Source organism: Cyclopterus lumpus, chromosome 14 (genome assembly GCF_009769545.1).
Source record: "Cyclopterus lumpus isolate fCycLum1 chromosome 14, fCycLum1.pri, whole genome shotgun sequence".
NCBI classification, from domain to species: Eukaryota; Metazoa; Chordata; class Actinopteri; order Perciformes; family Cyclopteridae; genus Cyclopterus; species Cyclopterus lumpus.
Window position 1 is genome coordinate 5318403 of NC_046979.1, and position 27819 is coordinate 5346221.

Here is a 27819-nt window from a genome sequence, read left to right on the forward strand (position 1 = left end):
AAGTAGAAATGGAAAAACAAAGTAAAGTACTGATATAACACCTTTAACTTTACAGGATAAAAAACACAATTCAGACTCATATTGGCAAATAAAAAGGTGGATCGGTGCTGCCCTCCATTATTTAGTTAGTTATTCTTCAAATTAATACATTTCGAGTACAACCAGAGATATTGAAGGGTGGCTACCCCGATGGAAATGGATCCCAATCTGTGCTTTGTGCTTTGTGTGAGAAGGTTTTAACTCTTCGCTGCTGGAAAATGTGTTAAAACAAGACGATATGAGAAGAATGCACGATACCAAAACCACATTTCTGACAGGATATTTTAATATATTATGCAATACATAAGTATATTGTATGAAAACACAATTCAAATGATAAGGAAATAAATGTATTTTTATTTCAATATCTTGGCCTTAGTAGTTTTAATGATGTATTATGGACCTGCACTTGTATTTGTATAGCACTTTTCTACTCAAAGCACTTTAACACTATGACATCATCCACCCATTCACACACTGATGGGAGGGGCTAATGTTCCTCCTGCCCATCAGAACTAACTAACATTCACACACCGTAGGCACAGCTACGGGAGCAATTTGGGGTGAAGTATCTTTGCCAAGGACACATCGATGTGGGCTAGCGGAGCCGGGGATCGAACCGCCGATCCTCTGATTGAAGGACGACCCTGCCATTGAGCCTCAATCCCCCCCCACACACATTATAAGCTGCCTAGAGCGAGTGCAAGAAGTGTTAGGAAGTTAAATATCTACTTTGTATTGTTTTTTTTTTTGTTTTTTTTAAAACGGCTCTATTTATTCAATTAGAAAGAAAGAAGAAACAAGGTTACATTTGAAGACGCCATGATAGCATTATAACTTTCCTCCACTTAATAATAGACATTTTCACTCAATGGAGCTCGAATGCGCCGTTATTCAACCAAGCAGGACTGTGCTGGACCACCGGCTGCTAACGGCTAACGTTCGCTAGCTCTCCTGTGGATTTCAACACAGATTTGTTGTTCACAATGTTGTGTGTTTAACCACCGGTGTGTCGTGCTAGCACCATCAGACCTGCAGCAAACACTGTCACTTCTGTTCGCTACTGTACAGTGGTGATGAAGAATACATGACAATGAATGGGTATTAATTTGCATTCTACGTGGTGTCTAAAATGTCATTAAAAAAAAAAGTCTTGAATTTAATTGCTGAACACTGCAGAACGTTTGTGATAATTAAGTTGAAGTTGAAACTTTAAACCTCTGACACCTGCGATTAGAAGAGGTACTCTAAGTAGATACTTATTCATATTAAGAGGTCACAATTTTACAACACATTGTGTCATCACACTAAATGATATACATCATAATATCGCCCATGCCAAGAAACATAAAGTTTGTATTTAGTCAGCCAATAAAGAGTGCAACCTTGCTGGAAACATTCTTGTTGAGGCGTTCAATGACCCGAGAGGCTTTGGATGCCTGTAATAAATCTCATGTCCATTGTCAATAGTTCTGGCTGGCCAAAAGTATTGATTATGACATAAAATGACACGGGTATATGAGGAAGTATGCAAATTGATGAATACATTTCCAGGACTTGATAACGGCGCTCACACAGTGTGAAAGCACACTTATCTCTGAATAATGATAATTTTATTTATTATCAATTGGCTTCACTAAATGATTAATTTGCCATGTGGGTCTGTAAATGTTCATAAATTCAGACAAAAATGAGTTACCAAAACTCAAAATAATGTCTTTAGTCCAACAGTCGGACAATGCTGTTGGACTTCTACCTTCATGGCTTAAATGTATAATAATTTAACTTTATGGGTCAACCAAATATTATAACCAGAGTTACCTTCTTTATCCCAGTTCCCATTTAAAATGAATATATATATATATATATATATATATATATATATATATATATATATATATATATATATATATATATAGAGATATAAATTTCACATTGGGATATTGATAGTTCATAACTTTGCTGGAGAGGCACTATAGTAGTCAAATGAAATGTAAGTTAAAAAGATAGAAGTTTGGGATTATCCAACGTTTCCTCAATAGCTTTAGTAGCTCCCTCTCAGTCCTCACGCTGACTCACCAGTCCCCTTGAATGTCCTGCCGTCCCTGAGCTGATCAATGTGTTCGTGGCTCCCTTTAATGCATAGCGGTGATAATTAGGCCCTGGAGGATATCAGTGAATTGACAGATAAATCATTTTGACCCAGTGAATCCAGGCTGTGCTTCAAGGCAGCGGCACACTTCGACTTCCTATTGCAACGGAGCTTCACGTGTTTTAAGGCTTTAAAGTCCGCTGGACTCGGTTGTCAGTCGGGAGTGAGTGAGTGAGTGAGTGAGTGAGTGGAAGAGTGGAAGAGTGGAAGAGCAGAAGTGACGGGAGGGAAATTGTTTTCAAAAATAGCAGCGGAAGTTCGCACCTTGTTGTGAAGAAACCAGTCGTCTGTGATGAAATACGGCGTTAAAAAAAAAAAGAAGTGTGATGCTGTGATGTGACTGCTTGTGATGTACAAGTCTGTCTGACCCGTGTCCCTCCCGGATCGTTTCAGGGGCTGCAGTATGTTCACTTCAGTGAAGGCCCTTCGACGGGCAGCAGTACTCCACCCTGAAGAGGCAGTGCTTGCAGAGTGGCCTGCTCTTTGAAGACCCCCGCTTCCCCGCCATCGACGACTCGCTGTTCTACCAGGGGAACAGGATCGGACGTGTGGTCTGGAAGAGGCCTCGGGTAAGTCCGTTTGTTCAGCTCAAAAAAAAAATCTGATTTATGGTTTGATGCTGCTGATGGATCTTTATGACCACCATCAGACCCCAAAAGCTTCAAACAATATAGTTCACTACACAACAAAGGGGTAGTTACGGATAATGTTCATCTGATGGATTCCCATTAGTTTGGGACAAACTTACAACGTGTGCTTACTTTTTTCTATATTTCAGATGTAATACATTTTGGCACATACTTTACGGATCAGACATCAAGCAGATGCTAATAATTAACTGTTCAACCGTTAAACAACAATAACATATTGATAAATTTAATGCTATCAGTTAAATAGTTAAACATATGTATATGTATATATATATATATATATATATATATATATATATATATATATATTAGAACATTTAAAAAAAGCTGAGCACATCTTGGAGGAGCAGCATGTCACTAAAACAAGAACAGCTGATCCACCTTTAAAGGTCAGCTTGCCCAGAAACTGTCAGCTGTACGCTGTCAGCAACATGTGCTGAGGTTAGCACAACCAGCAGGGGCTGGAAGACCCTCCAGAGAGAGAGAGAGAGAGAGAGAGATATTCAAGCAACCTTTTTAGATGCAAAACATTACATAAAGATGTATAACATTGCTAACACTGGCATACAGCCACGGTGGAACTAATTTAAGTGAAACTCCTCATATTGTACACTTAAATTTAATTTTGGATGCTTTTCAGTGTTCTAGCCTCTTGCCTTTTGGGAAAGTAGTGGTTTGGTGTCCATACAGTGTAATTCAAAAATGTTCCTTGTTTTTCATAATGAAAATAGTCTACTTAAGTTCACAGTGCAAATGTGTCTGTCTGGGGCATCGGTAAAGATTGTCACCATCTTCACCTTGTTCAACCCTGATGAGTTTGCGTGCCTGGTCAGTGGCCATCAAACGTTTCCCCTCTCCGTTCCAGTCCTCTTGTATAAGCCAGTGCTGTATGTATATTTCAGGAGCAGATGATATCGGATGCGGGGCCTCAGGATTTAGTGAGCCGACTCCCCTGCCAGTGTTATCCCCCTCACACAGTAGGCTGTTGCTCTGGATGGAGTAACCTCCTTCTGCCTGTGTGCCGCTATAGCAACAGCCAGCGTGCATTGCCATGGAAACTGGGTCACACAGATTATATGTTTTGGTCTGTGCTGATGTCAGTCATGCAGACTGAAAACTGGAAGAAGTCGAGAGGAGAGAAAGCAGGAGGAGCTTCCTTTTCATGAGACGGGATTTGTGTCGTCACTGACTGGTTTATGTCAGGAGGTTAGGAATAGGAACCCTAATCACGCATATTTTCAAAAGCTTTTTATTCAAGCCCGCTTACTGTATGGTGCAGTTGTTGTTGTTGTTGTTGACTGGGATCAAATTCTAAAGCTACTTATCTGTAGGGTATTAGAAAAACAGCTACTTTAGCCTTTAGAAGCCCGATTTTATATACGGTAACATGTGGAAAGGTAAAGGTGTGTAATGGTTCTTCAAAATAAGAGCAGAGCCCTCAAGAGTGTCACACACAATATTGAGACCGTCTCATGTGGAATTTGAAAATAAAAGCGCCGTCAAATGTCATCACACTGGAATGATCATACGCATCAACGGGTTAAATCAAGCAGTTATGTTATTGTAGAGAACATATGGATATATAACTAATCATTTTCTATTAACCCCCCCCCCCCCCTGTTTTCTGTTACTGATTACATGAAGACAACAACAGGGTCATGTCGTATAAAAAGATAAACAAATACTCATATAAACAAGTCTATAGTTCTGCTAGAGGTCTGAAATTCACAGGGAGCCTGTAATCTACAGTAAATGTACATAGATGTACTACTTATTGTTTATTGATTATTTTCATTATCGGTTAATCTGCCGATTTAATTAATCGTTTTGGTTTGTAAAATGTTAGAAATGTTTCAGAGGCCAAGGTAAAGTCTTAAAATGTTTTGTATTGTCACTCCAAAACCCAAAAGATATTCTGTTTAATCAATGAATAAATAACAGAGAAAAGCAGGAAATTACTGTGTTAGCGCTGCATACTTTGATTGATGGGATTCTTAATATTTAGAGTTGTTTTATGTCTTTGCTCCGCTTAAGAGTTAGATAGATGTAGATCTCTATAAACATCCAAACGTAGACATACATTTCAGTGTCGCCTTCAAAAGACTAAATATTCTCTCTAAACGCCTGTCAGCAGCCGTCTGATATGTAGCAGCGAGGGGACGCTGAAGGGAACCCAGAATCCTCCAAACTGCTAAATCATTTCTATGGATCTCATGCAGCATCTCTTAAAGCTCATACAAATTCTGAATTTTCAATACCCACCAGCAAAAACATAAAATAGAGAAGAAATGACTTTGTTCTTTTAACTTGGGGCGAGCTGACCGCCATCTACTGTAAGTAATACACTCCGCATGGATAACTACACTCGTACAACCCAACGTCAGAACACCCAAACTCTCCATTTCATCACAACTCTCCATATCATAATGATGCTTACTATGGGATAGCGGTGTAGACCGTGGCACAAACGTCCACGGTCTTGATCCGCACGCTCAGTCTCTCGTGTCGCCACGGTGACCGCAGCCTGCCGGGCTTCCATTTGCGTTGGACAGCTCTTCAGCGACTGCTACCTGTCGTTCGTCACGTGACGAGGTCTCGGGACGGCTACTACTAAACCTGAGACGGCGGCTCAACTCAACTCGGGTGCATTTACGAATGGGCAAAAGTCAACTGTCAGCAAGGCGTAGGTCGGTCCCCTTGATTCAGTTAATTTATGTGAAGTTGATTTATGACCCGCCGCCAGTAACCGGGTCAAGTTTTCCAACGATGTAACGAATAAAAACGACCGTAGAGGTCGTGTTGTGAGGGTGAAGGTTCACGGGCTCCCCCCCCCCCCCCTCCCCCTCCAGAGGTTGTTGTGCTCGGCCATATCCTTGCTCAGAATACGTCCAGGCGATATTTATGGCTGCAATGAAGTCCCGGTGGCAGAGCATGCGAGCATAAAAAGCAGGCTCTAATAAAATGCTCCCCCTCTCTGCCTGTCTCACATTGTCTCTCAGCCTGTCTGTCTTTCTCCTGCTGCCCTTCTTCTCCTCCTCCTCCTCCTCCTCTTCCACTGATTTGTGTTTATTTATGTCTTGACGAGGCGAGGGTGGGGCGATATGACGGCACATGCTGTGAGACAAAGGAAAATGTTTACAGCTGACAGAGTTTTCTATACCATTAATACCATGGGGACTATCCTTTTTTTAACGTTTCTGAATGTATCAGGTTAGTCTTTGTCATTACGTTCATTTATTTCGTTATCAGTTTAATTAATTTACGGTGGGCTCTGTTTTTTTTTTTTTGTACCATAGTAATCCCTGTCCTCGTGTTACTTATAATATAACATAAAAATGACCCCCATGAGTTCCACGTAATTAGGTGTTTGGAGCACTGGTATTAGATAATTACCACATATCAGTAAACACCTTGTATTTAGTTATTGGAATTGGTAGCAGGGGAGGAAGATGCCTCAGTGCCTCCCCATAACTTGTAAATAGATCTCCAGGACTGCTCTTTGGCAATGTGTTTTTGCCTAGATTTGTTTAATTAATGTGATGAGGTATCTTGATTGTTGAGGTATTTTAAAAGTTTATCACAACTTGGATCTTATTCTCATATTTTTGGCCAGTCAGTTTGGGCATTGCACTCAGTTGGGAAGCTCTTGCAAATCTGATAGTCGGCTTCATGGTAAAATCCTTTTTTAAACTTTTACCCAAGCAGGCCGTTGTAAACGTCCATCCGTGTTCACAGACCAACTTCCTAGTTCACCTTTGAGCTACTGTGCTTACTGTAGTTTTTCTGTAAAGTGTCGGACTCTGACTAACAGTCAGGACTCAAACCGTGAGTATATAAGATGGGCGACGTCGCTACGCTCAAAACTCGCTCTTCTGTCAATACATACTTGCTGGGGTTGAGAAACGCGAGAAGAAAAAGAACTTGGATAGACTTTGTCAAATAAATGCGTAAATGTGCATTTACACCTTACAAGGATCTCTGAATTCAAAGTGCTACGTTCCACTTTATGAATCTTGTCTTTTTGAGCTTGTGGCTGGTTGTGTGCCAGCTTGTGTGTTTGCTTGCGTGGCGGACGGCTCCTCACACCGGCTGACGGATGGTGCTGAGGGGTTCTCAGTAGCTGGGTAAATGATTAGGCTGTGCTCAGCCACAATATTCACATTACTTCAGTGTCTGCAATGCCGCGCAGGGATCAATACTCTATTACTCTTCCACCTGAGCCAATCCCTGGTCAGCAGGCCACCACAGGGAGCTGCTCAGACTCCAGCGATCAATGCTGTTGCGGACAGAAGGGGGGGGGGGGGGAGAAACGTGATCAGAGATCTTAACTCTGGCACCGGTCACACGAGAGATCCAAACATTGCTCCACATAGTTGTGCCGACTTGCACGTCCAGTCGCCTCGTTTCAGACGGGAAGTGCTTCAGCGCTGGTCTCTGTAAGGTGAGAGGGGGCTGCCGGTAGAGACTGGAGGCCTCCAGGGAGCACTGCAGTGGCCTCTGCTTCTGATTAGAAGTAAAAGCAGCTTTGCAGAGTCAGCAAATTACTGACCTTTATGGTGTCCTATCTGTGTGTACGTACGTGTGTGTGCACGCGTGTGTTTTTGTTTGTTAGTGTGTGCTTCTGTTTCCCCACACTCGAACATGCACCGTGGTGTGTTTATGCTGTGATCGGCATTTATTCACACACACATGACTTTTGAAGGGTGGCACTGATGTTCACGGTTAAAGCCGGACGCATACAGACTTTTTTTTTAAAGACAAAAACAACATGAACAAATGGAAACAATATGAACACAAAGACCTTATAAGCATGAAAGAAGAAACAAATAATATACACATTATATATGACTAAAGGTTGAGATGTAAACACTCATTTTTGTCCAGTTCTCATCAAATGCATCCTTCAGGTTTCTCAAGTTGAAAGTAATTCTCTCCATTACATAAATATTGTACACCAGGTCAATCCATTCCTCAACACTAGGCATCAAACTATATATGAAAATGATTTGCTGTGGTAAAATTTTGAATTTGATGTTAATGTAAATGTCTTTTCCAAGTCGTCCACATACAGAATATAAATAGTTCATCACTGTAAACAAGTTCAGATAGATAACGTAGCCATTAGTACAACATCGCTACAAGTCATTATTTTCTCAATGAATCTTTTAGATAATTTTTTTGAGTTTTAATTGTTTAACCAAATATTCAGTTTTTCTTCATCTAATAATAAATAAAGGAAGGAAATAAAAGGGTGAAAGACATACGCATGGCTTACGTAGTTACGCCGGCAGCTGGCATCCCTTCAACAAAGGATATCAATGGTCACCAAGTGGCTTTGAGTTTTCTGGCGGCCCCTCTAATGTTGTGGAGATGACACACGACCTCTTTCGTCCAGTGACCAGATCAGTTGTTAACGTGGTCCCAGTGCAGATGTCCTCTGCGTGTGCTTCACACCAGTAAACGCTCACGTGCGTCCCTTTCTCTCCCTCTTTTACTTTTCTAACCCTTAGTTCAGTGCAGCGAGTGTGTAAAGATAAAGAGCTGTTAAGTGGTGCAGTGCTTCCCGTTGTCTGTCGAGTAATGGCCGAGGTGCCCATCGACCCGCCGCTCTCATAAAGCAGAGGAGAGGAAACCGACCGTTCGCACCCAGAACGACCGCCCGTAAAAAATTAAGTCGGTCTAAATTATAATATTGAGCCGGTGACCTTTTTTCTATGAAAGATCAGATATCGCCCTGTCACTGAAAATGATGGATGTGATCCACTTTGCATGATTTGCTCAATCAATAGGTCATGATATGACATTAATGTCAGATGCTATGATGTCAAAGTACAGATGAATACGTTGAACCATATTTTGTTCTTCTTTTTCTCTCGACTCTTCTTGTTTTTCTAATACCAAACAGAAGGACGGGAATCGAATAAAAGAGTCGCAATTAGAAATCCGTCTGCTGCTTCAGCGCCATGGATTTATCAATACACAGCTCAGTTTAGGCTACTAATATTTCAGAGCCTCTCTTTCTATTTCTCTTTCAAGCTGTCGCTGCAGAAAAATATATAAAACTTCTTATTTCTATAAGATTCTATATATATATTTTTTTTAATAAAAAATGTCTTCTTTTTGGAAAAATAACGAACATCAAGGGAATACTGTACATATTAATTTCAGCACAACTTCAATGTACTTTATATTGTTTTATACTATATATATATTTTGAGATGGTCAGTCCACTTTTTTGCAAACCTTCCCTCATTTGTGACACTTATGCTGAAGTGCAGCTATTTATGTGTAGACAAAAGAGTAGAGGACATGGTGTCTCCCTTTAAATGGCTTCTGTGTCGGCCCACAGACTGTAGTATTCATCCCACACATTATCACACGAACCACAGGGTGTGTGTGTGTGTGTGAGGAGCTCATTGAGCACCATGTTGTTAGCTGTAATAGAGGTCCGTCCGTGCACATTGTGGCAGAAAATGGACCTCAACGCTGCAGCCACAGGAAATGTGATTTCATAAATGCATGCGGCCCTCCCACACTTGGGCAGAAGATCATGAATATGATACGTGGGTGCATCGGGACAGATGGTCTTTTTCTGATTCACACATTTGCCTAAATAACCAATTTAAGGTCCACACGGTTTGTTATTCGTACGCGCTATTTCAAAAGACTTCTTACCCAGCAAAGGACACATTAATATAATAATTTGCCCCTTAAAATGATTACAAATAATCTCTTCAATCCTACTCGTGGGTATCATAGAACACTTTATGCCTCAGCATGACTTTAAAAATGTACTGTTAGTGTTGAACCTCAAAGCTGCCACACTTAACTCTTCTGTCTGTCTTTGGGAGTGTAGGAGCTGTGTGAGGACCCTCACCTGTTTGTGGATGGCATCAGCGCACACGACTTACATCAGGGGCAGCTGGGTAACTGCTGGTTTGTAGCGGCGTGCTCCAGTCTGGCCTCCAGAGAGTCTCTGTGGCAAAAAGTAAGTAATACATGTCTTTTTTTTTCTTCTTCTTTTTTTTTTTTTAGCAGCAAACAAAAATGCTTCGTGACTCTCTTCCGGGCGTGTCTTTGGATCGCCTCACATCATCTGTGATGGTTAAATGTTCACAACGAGAGTCGGAATGTTAACGGAATACTTAAAAATAGAAAATTTAAAATACTCAAATTCACTTTCTTTCAGAGAGTGAGACACAATTGCATGTTGTACCTGTTTCTAAATGAACAGCTGGATGCGGTGACTTCCCAGGGTCACCCTGAGGTTGCCATGGTTTAGTACCACGGTGCCGCTACAACGACCAAAACCTGCAGATGTGATGGATAAGCTGCTGTTCAGCAATAATTAATTTTGTTATTGTGCTTCTGTTTCTGCATTGATCAAACAAACAAGATGCATTACAATGTGTTAATAACTGAGCTGGTAGGGTTGGTGGGTGGATGTTTAAACTTTAAACAGAACCAGGCCAGCCGATTCCCCCTGTTTCCAGTCTTTATGTTAAGCTATGTTTACCACGTTGTGATAACAGCCTTGTGTTTGACAGATGGAGAGGAGACTAGTATCCCTCTTCACATCTAAAACTAAACTAACTTTTCCCTTCAAAAGAACACAGTTCAAAACTGCTGCTGAGTTCATGGCCGACATGCTCGTATTATGTCTGCGAATTAGAAAAGTTAAAACTTGCTCGATATGGTGCTTTTCTTTTTGCTCTTGTGGTGTCCACCAGTTGTTGTTTACTGTATCAGTCGGCTGAGCGGTTGCTTAGCAGGACAATTTCCAGTCACGCAGAGATTTAACCGAGGGTCGGCCAAGACTCTGCACCACCCGACCATCAACCATGAACAGATCATTAATTTAACTATTTGAGAAAAGAAGCTCAAATCAAATCAAATTAAATAAAGCTACTTTTTTTAAAGAGAGGGTTTGAAAAGAGTCAACACTCTTGCAAACAGGACTTTCTTATAGAGAGATATTGGAAAAGGGTTTGTTTCTTGCTCAATCTTAATTGTTCCATATTTAGTGTGTTTAGTCCATTATGGACCATCGTGATGAGAAGTAAACACCAGAGGACTCACTACAGCACCACAACTCCTCCTCGGTGTCAGCAGACTCCATCAGTCAGAAGCCTGAGTGGTGGACTCCTAAAGTAGAGTCTCTCAGGACCGGCTGAAAGCACTAAGGCTAGATGGATATCCTGGCATCTGTTGGTTGCGGATGTGTTTTTATAATAATGTCTAACCAGGCAACAGGGGACTGTCTACGACGTGTTCGATGATTGAAAGGAGCCGGCTCAGAGGAGAGAGGCTAGTGTATGTGGATGAATGAATTGATAGACCTTAGCCATTCATAGCAATCGCTGGCGGTGTCCCAAACATTCAACTGAAACAATCATACTTGATGTGTTAGGTAGCTAGTGTTAGCAGGTCAGCTAGCATGCTAATAATTACATGGATTCAGGTCACTTGGCAGATCTAAAAAATAGCTCCTTATTAAGCTGAATAAGTTGGTAATGTTACTCAAATAAAAAGCTGTACTCCAACCAACAAAATAAAAGTTGATATGTAGACTAAATCCCATTGCTACAGACAGTTAGCTTAACTTTGAATAAATCCTTAAATATCCTTACCAAAACTTGCAGCAGCCAATTTTCTATGAATGCCGAGGACGAAGTCACGTCTGGTTTGATTTTTTGTAACCAAATGAGGAAAGTGGAAAATGAGGCACGGTTGCATCTCCTTCAATGTTCTTCGTTCTTTTTTTTTTATTGGGGGTGCTAATTATCCCCCAAAGAAAACATTTGCGAAAAGTGCATTAGAGACTCCTGAATTTACCTTAAATTACTTATTTTATATACATCATATCTTTCAGATATTCCATATCTTGCAATGTCACTGCTGTGGGAAACCTTTTACACACTGATTACAATACATTTGTAAACTTTTTTTCCATGAAGATTGGCACCACCAATCCACTATTACAAGCTTCCGTTTAAAACTGGAGGTGTCATATTAACACAAAAACACTTTGAACTGTAGTAAGCTCAGTTTTGTAGTCATCTGGAAGTGTATCTGAAATGATCTTTGGCATCCATCTTGACAGATGAATCAAAGTGATTTAATGGGATTTGAAACAAGATGCCTCGGCCTGTTGTAGTGAGACGCCGGATTGTGACAGTATGCTCAGGGAGAGGGGGTACATATGGGCGTGCTTACACAGTATCTTCTCCTCTGTTTGCTCTGTTTCATCGTACAGACACACAATCATCGCCCAACTCCATATCCAATGAGCAGCATGTTTACTGCTTAATTTACTTTTTGTCTGTACATTTTCTTTTAGTTTTTTTTGGAGGGGGGGGGGGGGGGGGCATTGGTTTCTTGCCGAGAGCAATGCCGCATGAGACTGTCAAGTACATTTTATTCATACAGCTCAATATCACAGATTTGCCTTAAGGGGCGTTACAATCTGTAATAGAATACGACACCTTCTGTCCTTCGACCCCCCCGATCCGGTTAAGGCAAAACTCCCCAGAAAACCTTTTCACAGGAGAAAAAATAATTGCAGCTTACTTTAACAAAATGAAAAGATGTTGAGGCCGGATCTGTATGCTTTTTATGGTTTGTTGTTCGAAACAATCACCCGGCTGATAAAGTAAGATCTCCTGTGTGGAGTCAGTTTGTTGGCTCTAAACCGTAGCGGGAAGCAGCCTTTGTGCAGAGATGTTCATCTGTTCAGTCTCCCGTGTTGTTGGCCACCAGCACTCCTTCCCATGAAAGCAAAACAAGCAATGGTCCAACTCTCGCAGGAGCAGATCGTGTTCCCCAGTGAGGCCCGAGTGCTGTTACTTCAAAACATTGTTATTTTGTATTGCTTTTGTGGGTGTTTATTACCTGCAAAAGGTGCCTCTCGTTTGGCTCTAGAGCTTTTGTAACTTCTGATTTTGCCTTTCTTCGATCCTTGTAACTACTGCATGGTGTGTGTGTGTATATATATATATATATATATATATATATGTGTATGCCCTAATTACTATAACACCTGAACAAATATACCAGATTTAGTCTTTCAGGCAGTATATGTTTAAATGTTAATGTATATTTGTTTATCATCACTTAATAACAAGATGACTACGGGGATAATTCCCCCTAAAGCTAGTCCATTTCTTCAGGCTAATTCTTGCCTGTCAAATTGTGACAAAGGGACACATACTAATGAGGCCACTCAATGCTAATTTATTTATTTATGCATTCAAGTTAATTGAGAATTTAGTTTTTTTTTTTTTTTTTGTAAAAGTCAGAGAACAGTTTAAACGGTGGAAAAACGAGTCTAATACCTCCCGACATCGCAGTTATTTTCTTTTCTCTCACACCTCATCTGACACGCGGCGTCTCATTCACAGTCACAGTTAGTGTTTCATCCGCCTGTCGCAGAGTGGAGCACGGAGGCTGAGCGATGAAATCCGCATGTCTCTCTCCCTCTTGTTTGCCAGGGTCATCAAGCAAGACAGAGACGGATGAGGCAACAGGAACCTGTCTTACCCCCCCCCCCCCCCCCCCCCGCGTCCACTGGGGAATATTCTCAAGCACATGCACACAAGAACACACTTGTCTCTATCCATTATCTCACAAGGGACTCATTTCTACCAAACCCGTCAGGGCTAGCTGTTTGTCGAAGAGGAGAGGGGTGAATAACGTTTTAGCTGAACACACAAGCCCAGTAAAATGCAGATACACCTTTTTTTGATTACATTTTATTTATTTATATTTAACATCATGGAATACAAGGATACAGAGGTCAAGAGGTTCAGTAACAGAAGCAAGTTTTATATTTTATGTAAATTAGTCTTGTTTACGAAAGGAGGAGGAGGACAAAGAGTGTATTCTTGTAATTACAGGTTGTCGGGTGAAGTGATATTGAAGGCTTTCTTTTCTGCTGTCTCTCAGGAGTGAGCTACCCGGACCAAAAAAAAAAAAATGCATGTTTAACCTCAAAGTTACTTTAAAAATAAGTGTAAAGTCTCAACAATCTGCCGTGAAGGTGATGGAGCAGTCGACACTCTGAGGGCTGCAGCCGTCTGCATACGCAAACAGGAAGTACATCGCCTTCCTTACCGTAGCCAACTCTGCGATCCGCTCGCCAAACTCGTGGGCGTCGGCCTCGTAGCACTGGACGGGAGCGTCGCTGGCGTCTCCCGGCGCCCTCCAGAACACCCCGACGGGCTCCAGCAGCTGCCGCGTCATCAGGTTCGTGAGGTCGGGCGTCCAGAGCTGCGAGATGGCGGTGATGGAGAGGCGTCCCGTCTGGGCCAACCCCACCGTCCACCGCAAGAATCCGAGGGACTGTTTGGAGAAGTCCAGTCGGTACACGGCCTCGTTGGGCAGCAGCAGGCGTTCGCCATCCTGCCTCTTCTGGCCCCGCTGCTGCAGAGACTGAACCCGCAGGCGCATTACCTCCGTCAACTGGGTGTCCTGCCGGAAGGGCAGCTCCAACTCTGTAGACATGCTCGCACGGCACACCACAGCAGGCACAGAGGTCGATACCAACTGCAAGGCTGGATTAGATCGGCAGCTATGTCGAAACTAAGCGTCTTCACTTTGTGTCTGTCCTCCTTCTTTTCAGTTACTCTTGTGCGTGTGTTCACGTCTGTAGCGTCGATAGGAGAGGGCGGGGTCATACACAGAAGTACGGATTAGCAGAGGCGCTAGGCAACAAGATCTAATGCCATTTGCTACCTCGGCAAAGGGTTTGCCTTTAGGGAACTTTGTCTTGTGTTTTTACTTGGCTACAGGTCTTTAATACCTCACCTGAAGTGCTTTATTACCAAACCCCGGGAGGCTTTCCCCGTGGTGTGCCTGTCGACCGACAGCAGGGGAAGCCAAGGTGCCTTCTGCTTGTGTTTCCGGACAGTCGTCAGGTCACTTACCTACCAGAGTGCAGTTGCTGCATAGCGACACTTGGCCCAGATGAAAAGCTGAGATAGATGGAGCCTCTGCTCTCTCACTCCACAGTGCAGAGTCAGAGACTAAGCAATAGCGAGGTGGGGTGCAAGAGAGATTTCCTCCCGAAGGATTACAAAATGACTCTGAGGTTTCTGTGGTGCAGTGCTTTGTTCCTCCCCCTCCTTTTTTTTTTTTTTTTTTTTTTAAAAAAGGAGCTGTTGCTGCTTCACCGAGCCGGTCCTCTGGAGAGGCCGGATTCTCCCCATCAGCAGAGTGTCACCTCCTGTAGAGCGGTTTGACAGGAACTTCTGTTCAGTTAGCGCACCTTGACATTTCCAAGCACACCCGCTGGAACACTGTCACTTAATTCACACGCGGCGGCGTCGCTCACTGCATCATTTGCCGTCGCCTCTAGGTTGGGTGTTAATGTCGTGACACCGAGTCACAGTGGGAACACTGGGAGGCAGCAATCACATTAGCAATCACAACACGACATAATGCAGAAAAAAAAATTAAATACTTTGTGTGTTTCCAGCAGCAACAGGCAGCTGAAAAAAAAAAAAAAGCTTTGATGAACCCACTGTGCACTGTCTTCTGGTTGCCATAGCAACATAACGCTGATGTGTTTTGTAAAAATCAAGCCATTTGTTGTCTAGCTGAAACTTTTGGATAGAAGAAAAAAAAACTACAAGGAGAGCAACAAAGGAAAGGGCCATAAATAATAACCAATAAATAACCGTAACAAAAGGATCTTAATAACGTCTGTGTAGTTAGAGGAGCTCAACCCGACAGAGAGCAGAGCAGAGGCGAGCTACAGCGGGATAATAAATGACATCAAAACATTAAAAAGTGGTATTAATAAAAACACCAGTAACATCGGGGCTTATCAATAATATGAGCTTTAATCATTTAGCACCAGGCCCGTTTTAATAACAAGTTTCAATGTGATTAAATCCTAATTATGAATTTATCGTATTCAATATCTGTCAATTAATCCTTCTAAATGTTACACATCACAGCTATCACACAGAGATGCTTTCTTTAGTTTTCTAAACACATTTTCTATCCCACGACATGACTGGAATACAAACCCTAATCCTTTTTAGTCCATTTTTTAATTAGTCTCACTGATTTTGAAACAAAGTTAAATGAGTATTAAGCCATGTATTATTTGTCTATGTTTGTCTGCTTTTTTTTCTTCTTTCAATGTATTTATTTTGTATCTTTCAGCGATGCTTACATTTCTGTTACCTGTATGTTGTGTGTACGTTTTCGGATTTTATGTGAATTAGTTGTTTACCTCTCGCCCAAAATGGAGGCTGGCTTATAGAGGTTTCACTGGACCATAGCAACTGAAACACACACACACACACACATTCTGCAGTTTTTACCTCTCACCCATGTCCTATTACAGCTGGATTTATGACTGAGAGAGCTGAGGTGATAAATCTGTCCCCTAATCCTTAATGCATCAGCAGACATGAGGGTATGCTGTCTCAGTCTGGCAGACCCACTCCACCTTGACATTATTTATGCTCCACGGCCCACCGGTTTGTTTGGCTTACCTGCCCTGTGCTCCCCTTCCTCCCATTGCCACCCCTCCAGGTCATTCCCGACTGGAAGGAGCAGGAGTGGGATACGGAGAAGCCAGAATCGTACGCCGGGATTTTCCACTTCCGCTTCTGGCGCTTCGGTGAGTGGGTGGACGTGGTGATCGACGACCGTCTACCGACGGTGGACAACCAGCTGGTCTACTGCCACTCCAACGACAGCAACGAGTTCTGGAGCGCCATGGTGGAGAAGGCCTATGCCAAGTTAGTACCAGTGCCGACAAGTAATCAGATGCAGTGTTAGAGACAAAACGCCTAAAAAGTCATTATTGGATTTAATCGTTTTAAACTTCTGCCTACGTAAGGATACATTCATAATCTTTCTAAACAAACAGTATCACGATTAAACAAAGTCCACACACAAAGGAAAAATAGACTTGGTGACTTGAATGTTATGGAAAATAAATATTAGGGCCACGACTATTATTTCACAACGATTATTTCCGCGATCAATTGCTCATCGATCCTCATCATTCTGTCTACAAAGTATTTGAAAATAGTCTCTAATAAACATTACCTCTCCTCCTCTTCCTGTCAGGGTTTATGGCTGCTACGAGGGTTTGGACGGAGGAAACACGGCCGACGCGCTGGTGGATTTCACGGGCGGTGTTTCAGAGCCCGTGGACCTGCTGGAGGGTCAGATGGTGACTGATGAGGTGGCCCGAAACCAGCTGTTTGAAAGAGTTCTCAAAGTCCACAACAGAGACGGTCTCATCAGTTGCTCCATCAGGGTGAGCTAAGAGCTGCATGGCAGTAACCCTAAAAGTCATTTTTTTAATTTTTTTTATTATTCTTTACAAATGTGTTTTATTCACTTTTTGAAGCTCTTCAGTCATTTTGCTGTAAAACTTTGTCAGTGTTCAGATTCTTTTTTTATTTTATTTCCGGGTATTTGTTGTTGTCTCGGGCTCGGCTCAGCCATATTTCTGCATTACACTGCATTACACTTACAGTCTACTGGGGCTTTGCCAGGCTGTGGTTTAGCACAGCGCGGCTTTGAGCTGAATGCTAATATTTGCTCGTGAGCTCACAAACACAAAGTACAGCTGAAGCTGATGGGAATGTCATTAGCGTTGCAGCTGTTTGGTCGCAAACCAAAGTATCGAATACGTTTACTCTTTGACTTGATGATGGCGCTAGATGAATATTCATCCCGAGGAAAACATTAATGTCTCTCTCAAACGTTCCAAAAAAAAAAAAACCTAAGCAAGCTCACACTTGTCATTCCTTTTGCATCATTTCAACACCTGTCCTCTAAAAATCGGTCTAATCCACCGCCGAAGATGACCCCTTGTGACCCCAGAGCTCTTAAATAATTAAATGTGATTTTAAAAATCCAGGGATGAAACTCTGTCTGTGTGCTGACTTTGTGGCAAAGATAGCAGACTTCTTTAGTGCCAAATCTCTGCATGAATTCTTTCTCTGCAACTTATCAAAGGCTCTTCAAAGCGGTGTAGTAATTTGTTTGAGATTACGTGAGGTGCACACTAATGAACGGCGCTTCTGAATTGTCCATTTTGAGGCATTTTCCTTTCAAAGGTATTTTCGCAGAGTCTGGCTGCGGTTCTAGGTACTTCTCACAGGTAAGCACATGCCCTAGTGCCAAGATAATGGTAGAAAAAGGGTACAAGAGGATGATATTTTGTAGAAACTAAAGCCAAGCAGCTCGTCTCTCAGATCTACCCGTAGTGATTGTTTTTGATCAACCGAGAGAACGACTGTATTTCACTTTAATGTACAACAAACTGTTTTTTATAGTACAATATGTAAGTCTCGATCTTAATAAATAATCCTTGAGGGATTTGAGGCGGATAAATCCTTGAATTGCCTGCAGAGTGCCTGCATGTCTGCCTGTTAAGAAAACGAGTGTGTGCCGTCTCGTGAACGTACCCGTTTGGCCCTTGGCCCTCATGCCACTCCCACGACGTGCCGCTCCCTTATTGGGATTCAGAATCGCACGCGGTTCAACTTCTAAATCATATGGCTCTTTTTATATGCGTGAGTTTCAATACGGGAGAGTCTATTGTTCAACTGCAAGAGAAATGAGAGCTCGGAGAATATAAGCAGTACGAAACAACAATGCATTTTCCACTTATGGCCTTTGTTGTTATTACGTAAGCTTGTTTTTCTCAATCATACATTGTGTGTGTGTGTGTGTGTGTGTGTGTTATGGGTGTCTACGCCTATCCTCTGGGAGACCATGTATTGAGGCGACATTGGGGTACTGATTTGTGGATTGAGGAATCTGAGCTCCGTTGGTTATCCTCATTTAATTTTTGTCTTTCTTATGCAGACAAAGTGGAAAGTAAAATGGAGTCGAGTAATCTGTCGATCATGATTTTGATTAATTGTTTGTTTCAACATTTTATTTCAAACCCCAAATTGTCCCTTGTTCACACCCATACTTGCAGTAGTTGTGCACAAAAACAGTTCTCAATAAGGGATTACCACATTTCAGTTGGTTTTAAATCCGTTTGAGGAATTGGCTTCAGCTCTTTGCGCTGTGTTCCCAGATCTCAGCAACTGCTTTAGTGTTTACAATGTTATCATAATTAATAAAGAATAGCTAAAACTACAAAAATGCGACCCACATTACAATAAAACTGTAATATCTCATAAAAGTTTCATGTAACATCTGTGCAATATTGGCCGTTATGCAAGTTAGTATGCTGCAAATGTCCTCGGCTCGAGTCCGTCTGGGCACCTTTGTTGCATTTTGCATTTCGCTCTTTTGGTTTCCTGTCATGTCTCCACAGTTTGTAATAAAGGAACAAAAATCTCGGTTTTCGGTTCCCAGACAACCACAAAAGACGAGCTTATCGTGCAGTTTCTACTGAAAACTGTCTCTTACCAAACGCATACCTGTTTCCCAGGAAACTGTGCCAGCTTCCCTCTTTTACATATTTATTGAGATCCACAAAATCATCTGTTTCCAACCACCAAACCTCCCCATGCTCCTGTTTCCCAGGCGACCACGATAGAGGACATGGAGGCACGGCTGGACTGTGGCCTGGTCAAAGGTCATGCCTACGCCGTGACGGACGTGCGGAAAGTGAGGCTAGGTCACGGACTGCTGGCCTTTTTCAAATCCGAAAAGCTGCAGATGATCCGCATGAGGAACCCCTGGGGAGAAAAGGAGTGGAGCGGCCCCTGGAGTGACAGGTAAATCCCTACACTGCCCCCTACAGGCATGGCGGTACAACTGCTTATCTTGTCTTATCTTGTCTCATTTGGCCTTCTTCATCCATCTTTCCCAATTTTGCGCGGTGATCGAGGTAAGTCAGACATTTCCACAACACAAACACTGACAAAATATTTCGCAAAGCTGTTGACATGGCTAATGAAAATTAATATTCATGTTAACATGCAGCCGTGCATACATGACAGATAAAAGGCTGCGTGGGGCAATTGGTAAAAATCCCGAGTGATCCATATCTTAAACAGAAAATGCTACATTCGGAATTATAGCCAGTCTATTTGTCCTCTCATACTTGACCTTGTAGTTTACCACTTTAACTAAGTACATTTTGAAAATGTCGAAGTACTCTCGTCTCCTTTGTCTCTCAAATTTGACACACTGGCCTCTGAGACATTGCGGGTGATGAATGAGCCAACGACTAATGACTGAACAAAGACCAAACTCATATAAAATACCCACAACGTAAACCAAGAAAGCTGCTGCATGATGGGAAACTTGTCATGTAGACAATGAAAAGAATCAATCAAGGTAATGGGTCACAGAGCAAAGATGAATGACTGAATAACATCAAACAGTGCATGCAGTGCAGCTCCGATATCATTTCCCCGGGACCCTCCCAAACCAGACCTTTTGCCGACTAAACCTTAAATTCTAACGTGTACGTGAATCAAAAGAACTCGTTTCCACAAGTCAGTCAGGTGGACACGCTGTCATATCTCCTTTAAGAAAAGAGTGTTTTATTCCAGTTTTACTGGCTGCCTATACACTTCTTTGGGAAACGGGTAACGCTGAGATGGAGAAGTTGCTCCTTTTCGACATCTCTCCGTCTCCGTCTAGACTGTGTGAAACAAACAGGGAGGTGGTAAAGCCGGATCATAATGTGGCCTGAATTATTGATGAGGCCCGAAAAGAGAGAAAGATGTTATTAAAGAGACGTGAGTCATCGCTCTTCTTTCTCAATCACTCGCTCGCTCTCGCTGAATAATTTATTCATGGTTTGATAAAAAAAAATAATAATAATCGGAGACGTAAACACGGACCTAATGCATCCAGTAAAAAGCCTGTGTTTCCCCTGAGCAGTGAATACAGAATGGACCTTGATGTTTAGGTTTGATTCACACATTCAACGGACTCTTTAACGTTATCGTGCCCTCGAGGGGTGGAATCATATATCATTTATACATATGAACTTCATACAGTAACAGTGCATTTTCACAATGATTTCGATTATTAACAGATTCGCAGGCGACTCCCACTATTCAAATATATTATCGGGTAACACTTTACATCAAGGTCCTTGTAATAAGCATTAATTAATAGCTTTTTTAGGCTCTGTAAAGCGCTTAGAAGAGATGCTATTAACATTATGTGTTAAGACAATATAAGTTTTAACAATTAACATTAATTGTAAGATTTAAAGGCATTTACAAGCACTTATAAGAACATGTTAACAGTTTATAGAAGCCTTGAGTTTCTTATAATTGTTAATGATAGCATTTATAACCTAAAAGGTTACTGTTAAACCGTTACTCATCTTTTTGTGTTGCTTTATTAAGATGAATACATACTTATAGCTGCAAAAAGCATCGTTAACTGATGTATTAACTGATGTATTAGCAGTTAACGATGCTTTTTGCAGCAACAGCAGCGCCTTGTCGAGGTCCTAATAATGGCTTAGTTCAACTTTCTAAAGGTGTTTGCATTATGCCTGTAATATAAACATTATTACAAAACTCATGAAGTTGTTTTTTTTGGTTTTCCATAAACAGTTAACATGTTTCTTATAAGAGCTTATCAATGTTTTATAATCTAACACATGTGTTCATGATGCTATTAACATAATCTAACTTTAAAAGCATCTTATAGTGCATTATAAAGGCCTTATTATCTATTTACTGATGCCGATAACGAGGACCTGAATATAAAAAGTGACTGGATGCCGTTCTTCTGCCTCATGGATGTGTTCGCTCTTGTGTCTCACTGCAGTTCGGAGGAGTGGAACAAGGTGAGCAAGAGTGAGAGAGAGAAGCTCGGCGTCACCGTGCAGGACGACGGCGAGTTCTGGTGAGAACCTTAAATCTACTATCAATTTATTTATTCGATCCCTTATCTTAGACCAATGTGTTAAGGTGCTGCAGGCATGGTTTGAACTTATTTAAACTAATGCCCTCCAAATTGTATGCACAAATCATCCATCCACCAACATTAATTAAGCTCTCCAACCCGCATGAACCTTTCCCCTTCTACTAGTCCCTGTGGGCTGTTGCTTTTTAAATGTATATGTTGTCATGATGTAGAGTGTGAGAGGCTGCTTTCAGTAATTGTTAACTTTTTCCATGGGCGCAGCATTGTCACTGCAGCAAATATCATGGGGCATTGAAGCAGCAACTGTAGTTATTAACTACACTCCGTACCTGAACTGATGTATCAATAAAGGTTACGCTGCTGTTTTAAAAAAAAAATCCATGTCGGTCAACATTTAATCTCATTCCTTGTCAGCGCCCCTAAAATCCCAGTTTCCCTTTAACACGTAACCCTTTTCTTTGTTCCTGATTTCATTTCATTTCCTCTATTTTTGCACCTGTTAAAGGTCTTCTTCTTTCAAGCTTTTTCCTCTAGTTGGTATCCACTCTCTCCGGTCTCTTCTCTCCTCTCCTTTTCCTGCCCTCCTACAGGATGACGTTCGATGACTTCTGCCAGTACTTCACTGACATTATCCTGTGCCGCCTCATCAACACCTCCTACCTGAGCATCCACAAAACCTGGGAGGAGGAGGTGATGAGGGGCTCCTGGGTCCACCGCCAGGACCCCCTTCGCAACCGGTCAGGAGGCTGCATCAATCACAAGGCCACTTTCCTGCAGAACCCCCAGGTTAGTGGAGGCAGTGTTTTGTCTTCGTGTTGTAGAGAGAGATGTGTGACCAGTGTTGGAGAGTCATGTGGGTCTCGCCCCCTCTCTTTTCCCAGTACGTGTTTGATGTAAAGAAAGTGGAGGACGAGGTGCTGATCTGCTTACAGCAGAAGGAGAAGAGAGCCACACCCAAAGAGGGCAAAGGGGAAAACCTCGCCATAGGCTTTGATATTCACCGGGTAGAAACACACACGCACAAATACCAAGACGCCTCCACAAACCTGAAGAGTTGATAGACTAATGAATAGCTCACGTGGACGGATTTCTGCTATACTGTCTTCTCATCCTGCAGGTGGAGCTAAATCGTAAGTACCGTATGCACTCAGCCCAGCAGAAAGTAGCGGGCTCCATCTACATCAACTCGCGCTGCGTCTTCCTCAGGAAGGATCTGCAGGAGGGCCGTTACGTAATCATTCCCACAACCTTTGACCCCGGTCAGCAGGGCGACTTCCTGCTCCGCGTCTTCACTGATGTGCCTTCAGACTGCAAGTAAATCTGATATATTCTCACTGAACACATAGTGTAACTTTTTGGAGTGTCCTGAATCTACTTTAAAACCTAATCTAAGTCTGGATAGATTCACAAACTGTGGGTCCACCCGCAGTTTGCACACTCTCCATGTAACTGTGAGCGGCACGATATTGGAAATACTATTAATATTAATATTTGTCTGCGATCGAAAGTCAATTTGATACATTTTGAAGTGAAATACATCCGTCTGGTGCACTTTGAGAGGCTAAGTAAACAATTTGTGCTCCAGTAAACAATTCAATAATGAACTAATTGGTTGTATGGATATAAATGAGGATGACACCGCAAAGAAATGATACACCCACAAAGCATGAAAATGAGACGCGGTCACAGTTCATTATGACAACTGTACATAGTCTGTAGATAATTAATGCGAAATGACAATCGTGGGCTTTCCCTTCTTTATCAGGGCCCCGAAAAAAAGTGTTTTTCTTTGTTAATTTGCCGACGTCACACATCCCCGCGTTGTGATTATTGCGCTCGTCGCAATATTGATGCTGAAATTGTGTGTCGTTCAGCACTCTTTTACACAAAGTGCCTCATAGGCTGCAGTGAAGAGACGGCGACACAAAGTTGAGGAGCCGTTGCACAACTCCCACTTTTTGCTGGCTGCACGTCCAAATGCTACTCCTGCTGTGTCTTTGACTTTGACTTTGGTTGGTAATGTAAAGTCCAGCTTGCTTTGACAGTTTAATAACGAGCACCCTTTCCTTCCCAGAGAGCTGACTCTGGATGACCCTCCTCAGACATGTTGGACGGGGATGTGTGGCTACCCTCAGCTGGTCACTCAGGTCCATGTAATGAATGCTGAAGGCCTGCAGGGACAGGACACCAACGGAGGTAGGACCACGTCTCGCATCGCATCGTATTTGCATGTTGACGATCATATATTCCTGTGTTGTAAACTCCTGTAAACGCCCACAGAGCTTCACTGCCTCAATCCCAATAAGGAAAGACTTCTGAGCAAAGTACAAGGTACTACAGCGCCATCTGCTGACACTGTAGCGACTCTTATTAGCCTGTAGTATAGAGTCCTTACCCCCTTGAAGCTCTTATAGTGCACTAACCTGTAACTTTTGCAACACACTCACTTTTTAAAGCCACTGTGTATTATTATATATATTTTTTCAAATACAATAACTTAAAAATGAGACAATCCTGGTAAAAATGTTGTTCTGTATCTCCGGGTTGGATCCCCAAAACTTCTTATATCCTCCACACAGTGGCTTTAGATTCTGACAATACAATCATAAAATAATACTCCATTACTAGTAAAAGTCCATCATTCAAAATCTGCCTTTGTGTAAAAGTATTATCATCAAAATTCACTCTAAAAAGTATTCCTTCTGCAGCTTTGTTCCCAACCTAGAGGTCAGGTCCCGTCTAAGGTCACAAGATACTGTAAATCTGACGTGAGATGATTAATGGGAGTAGATACAGAAATAGTGTTTGAATTATTTTTCTATCTTTGCTTTTTTTTTGGGGGGGTGGAATTATAGGATAATCTTTTCCTCTTTGGGCTTTGAAAACGATTTAAATAAAACTAAGTTTAGAGGGCGGTTGAACTGCTAACCACCTAAATGTTACTCTGCTTTAAGAGTACACTGCACGTTACGAGCTTATTACGTGTTTTTGTTTACTCATTTCAGATAAAATGTATAATATTTCTTTCTAAAAATGTAGCGCAGCTGAAGTATTAAGTAACAAAACGTGTGCTCTCAAATTGTACTTGCGTAAAGGTACTTCCACCACTGGTGAATGAATCCACACAATTAAAGGCAATAAGCTCTTTTTAAATTAAAAAGAGTACTGAGAACATACAATTGTAAACAAGGAGATAACTTTTATGTTATATAATCTGAAACGATGTTAATAAAGTGTGATTGACTGTTTGGGATGTTTTGACAGCGTTTGATCAGATTACTGCATACCTACTCTAAAATATGATCAATAACACAAACTTCAAAACAGTTCTAATGTTTGATGAGTTGACTCGGGCCTCTAGCTGAAGACACTTTGAAGAGTTCAAAGAATAGTTTAGTCGATTTGCATAAATTGATAATTGATAATCGACTTGCAAAATTTGACCTGTTTCTGGCCTTTCAACTGTGAAGATTCGCTGCTTTTCGTAGTTTAATATGACAGTTAATTTAATAATAATATTGTTTCAGTCCAACAAAACATATATTTCTCCTTTTTTATAGATCAAACCATGAAGCAATAATTAAATAATTAAATTATCTGTAAATTAGTTTCGTTCCTCGTTTTATTTCCTCCAATGAAGGACAGTGTTTCGTGGATTTTGACTTTGTCCCCTCCCCCTTCCCCCTCCATCTTCAGCTTTAGACCCGTACGTGATCATCACCTGTGAAGGAGAGCGGGTTCGTTCGCCCGTTCATAAGGACACGCGGTGCCCAAACTTCGACATCAAAGGCCTGTTCTACCGCAAGAAACCCAAAGAGGGCATCCACATCGAGGTGAGCTGTCACTCTCTGCACACCGAATGTTCATTAGTGTAGTCACTCTATCAAACCAACTACAGCGAATTCAGATGAACATTACCACCACGAATCAATTGCAAGCTCATTATCAACGGATATGTGTGCTTGTCAGATAATTATTATTATTATTATTATTATCTGATACAATGTTGCATTTACTCAATCAGAGCTGAGAAATTGCATCACTTGTGTCCCGGTAGTCATAAATGTGCGTCTGCTGCTCTGTAGACGAGCCGGGCCGGTTAAAGGGATGTTCCAGATTAAATGATATCGTTCCGTGTATTTTGATAATCCCTAAGGGAAAACTGCATTTATTGTGAATCGATCTACTTAAAAAAAAAAAAAAAAAAAAAAAGGTTGATATTTGCACCATTTGGATCGTTGCAACCCCACAATTTTAATCTGAAACGCACGAACAGTTCAGACTCAAACCTTCTTTATCGATTTCCCTTTATTTTCAAAATGATTGATCTGTACGTATCTATTTCGAGATTTATTTTTTATATTTTGTCAATTTAAATCAAATTGCGTTATATAAGTTAGCCATCTTTGAAGAGTGCTGTTTTTTACTGTATAAATGCCCTTCTATCGAGTTTGAATGTGTTTTATTGTGTTTATTCTCCTCTAGTTTTCTCTTTCGTGACTGCTCATTGTTGCCTTTTGTCTTTTCCGTCCTCTCTTTTCCCGCTGCCCTCTCTTTTTTCCGCTTCCGGATCTCTCCCTTCTTCCCCCGGGCGGCGCCCGACAGATCTACAACAAGAACATGATCGTGGACACCTTCCTGGGTCAGGTGATCCTGTTCAGCGACCCCAACGAGCGCCAGGAGCAGCACACGCTTCACCTCCGGGACAAGGGCAGCCGCCAGGACAACGACCTTCCGGGCACGCTCACTGTGCGTCTCATCACCGCGACCACGCTCACCAACATCTGATGCGATCGTTCACACATAGAAGTACGATGATCAACATCTCGAGGTGGCGTTTCGGTCGCGAGCCCGTCCGCTCGTATCCGTCGTTGTATCCTCCAACGACGACGGGAGCTCACTGTGTCTTTTGTTTTCTGCCGCTTGCGCGCGCTCTTCGTGTCTCTTATCGTTTCCATATCTTCTCTTGCTTCAGCATTTTTTAAAAAATTTTTTTATTTAGCTTTGTTTCCGAAGGCCTTTAACTTATATTTCCAGATATGTTCTCAAAGGAAGTTTTGAAGGTTTTGTAGCCTTCCATCAACACCCGAGATACAAATTAACTGACTTTTAAGAACATTCTAATACAAATCGGTTCATCGGTCTGATCAGAATCTACAAACTTCTTATTTTCTCCCTGCATATTGTTAAATCCGAACACATACGCACACTCGTACATGCACACACAGTACACATGCAGACACGTCTGCACTCTCCATGCATGTGCCAACGTTTCCAAGGGCTATGCATTGCCTTAAGGTTGAGTCTGCCTCTCCACCTTGAGGAGGGATCCTGTTAAATACTCTTCTCCATCAGCTGTCCTCATGAGTTAGAACAGCCTCCATTTCCGTCCTCGCTTGTTTCTCATTTCTATTCCCTATATATTAACATAACGTATACTCTTTTATAGCTGTGGATAATAGTCCCACCCAGTCATCCCACCCAGACACCTCAAGTCTTCACGAGTTTGCCGGAGCTTTGGAGAGCATGCAGCACAGTCACTTTTTACTGTGGACTTTACAAAGGAAAGCCAACAGCAGCTACTCTCTCCCTCTTTTATTGAGAGCTTTTCTGTGTTGTTCTGTGAGCGCGCTCATGTGTGAAATCTTGCCTCCCGTCTTCCATCTTTTGAACCCATTTCAAACTCCCCGAGACGCTTTCTGCCGGTTGCTATGGACGATCTCAAAACTGCATGGCTTAAAAAAAAACAACAACTAAAAACTAGACTCTTTGCCTGTGCTCTCTGGTCTCTCCGGTCGTAGCTTAGCAGCCGGTGCTTTTGATAGTGCTAACCTTCCCTCTTTGACCCCCCGACCCTCATGTGTACGTCTTCTCAATCCAGCGGAGTGCAAAGATTCACTCTGACATAATCAAGTGCTTTATGGGACCAAAGATGAGCCTCCGCTCTCTTAGTCCCTCTCGGACCGCCCTGGCCTGGCCTGGCCTAAGCCTAGCTACGAACCACCACCCCCTGTGCCACATCATCTCTTAACGGCAACACCACTGCCTGACGCTTCCTCTGGCTTGAGTCTTTTGGCCCGGGCCTAAGACTCCAGCCACGTGACCCCCGAAGACAGCAGCCGTGCTTCTGCTGTTGGCACAGAG

The 27819-nt window shown here is 42.1% G+C and overlaps 2 protein-coding genes across 2 annotated transcripts; one reads left to right on the forward strand and one right to left on the reverse strand.

Moving 5' to 3' along the window:
- The first annotated feature begins 2594 nt into the window (after window positions 1–2594).
- Window positions 2595–27819, forward strand: capn5b (calpain 5b). The gene is given in 14 exon segments (XM_034550220.1): window positions 2595–2615; window positions 2617–2760; window positions 9698–9829; window positions 16387–16595; window positions 16930–17122; window positions 19360–19553; window positions 21577–21654; window positions 22266–22461; window positions 22557–22679; window positions 22793–22989; window positions 23750–23871; window positions 23956–24006; window positions 25372–25508; window positions 26281–27819. Coding segments are annotated over 14 exon segments (1980 nt in total). The 3' UTR covers window positions 26464–27819.
- Window positions 13861–14343, reverse strand: ompb (olfactory marker protein b). Its single transcript, XM_034549632.1, has one exon. The coding sequence runs from the start codon at window positions 14341–14343 to the stop codon at window positions 13861–13863; it is 483 nt and encodes a 160-aa protein (XP_034405523.1).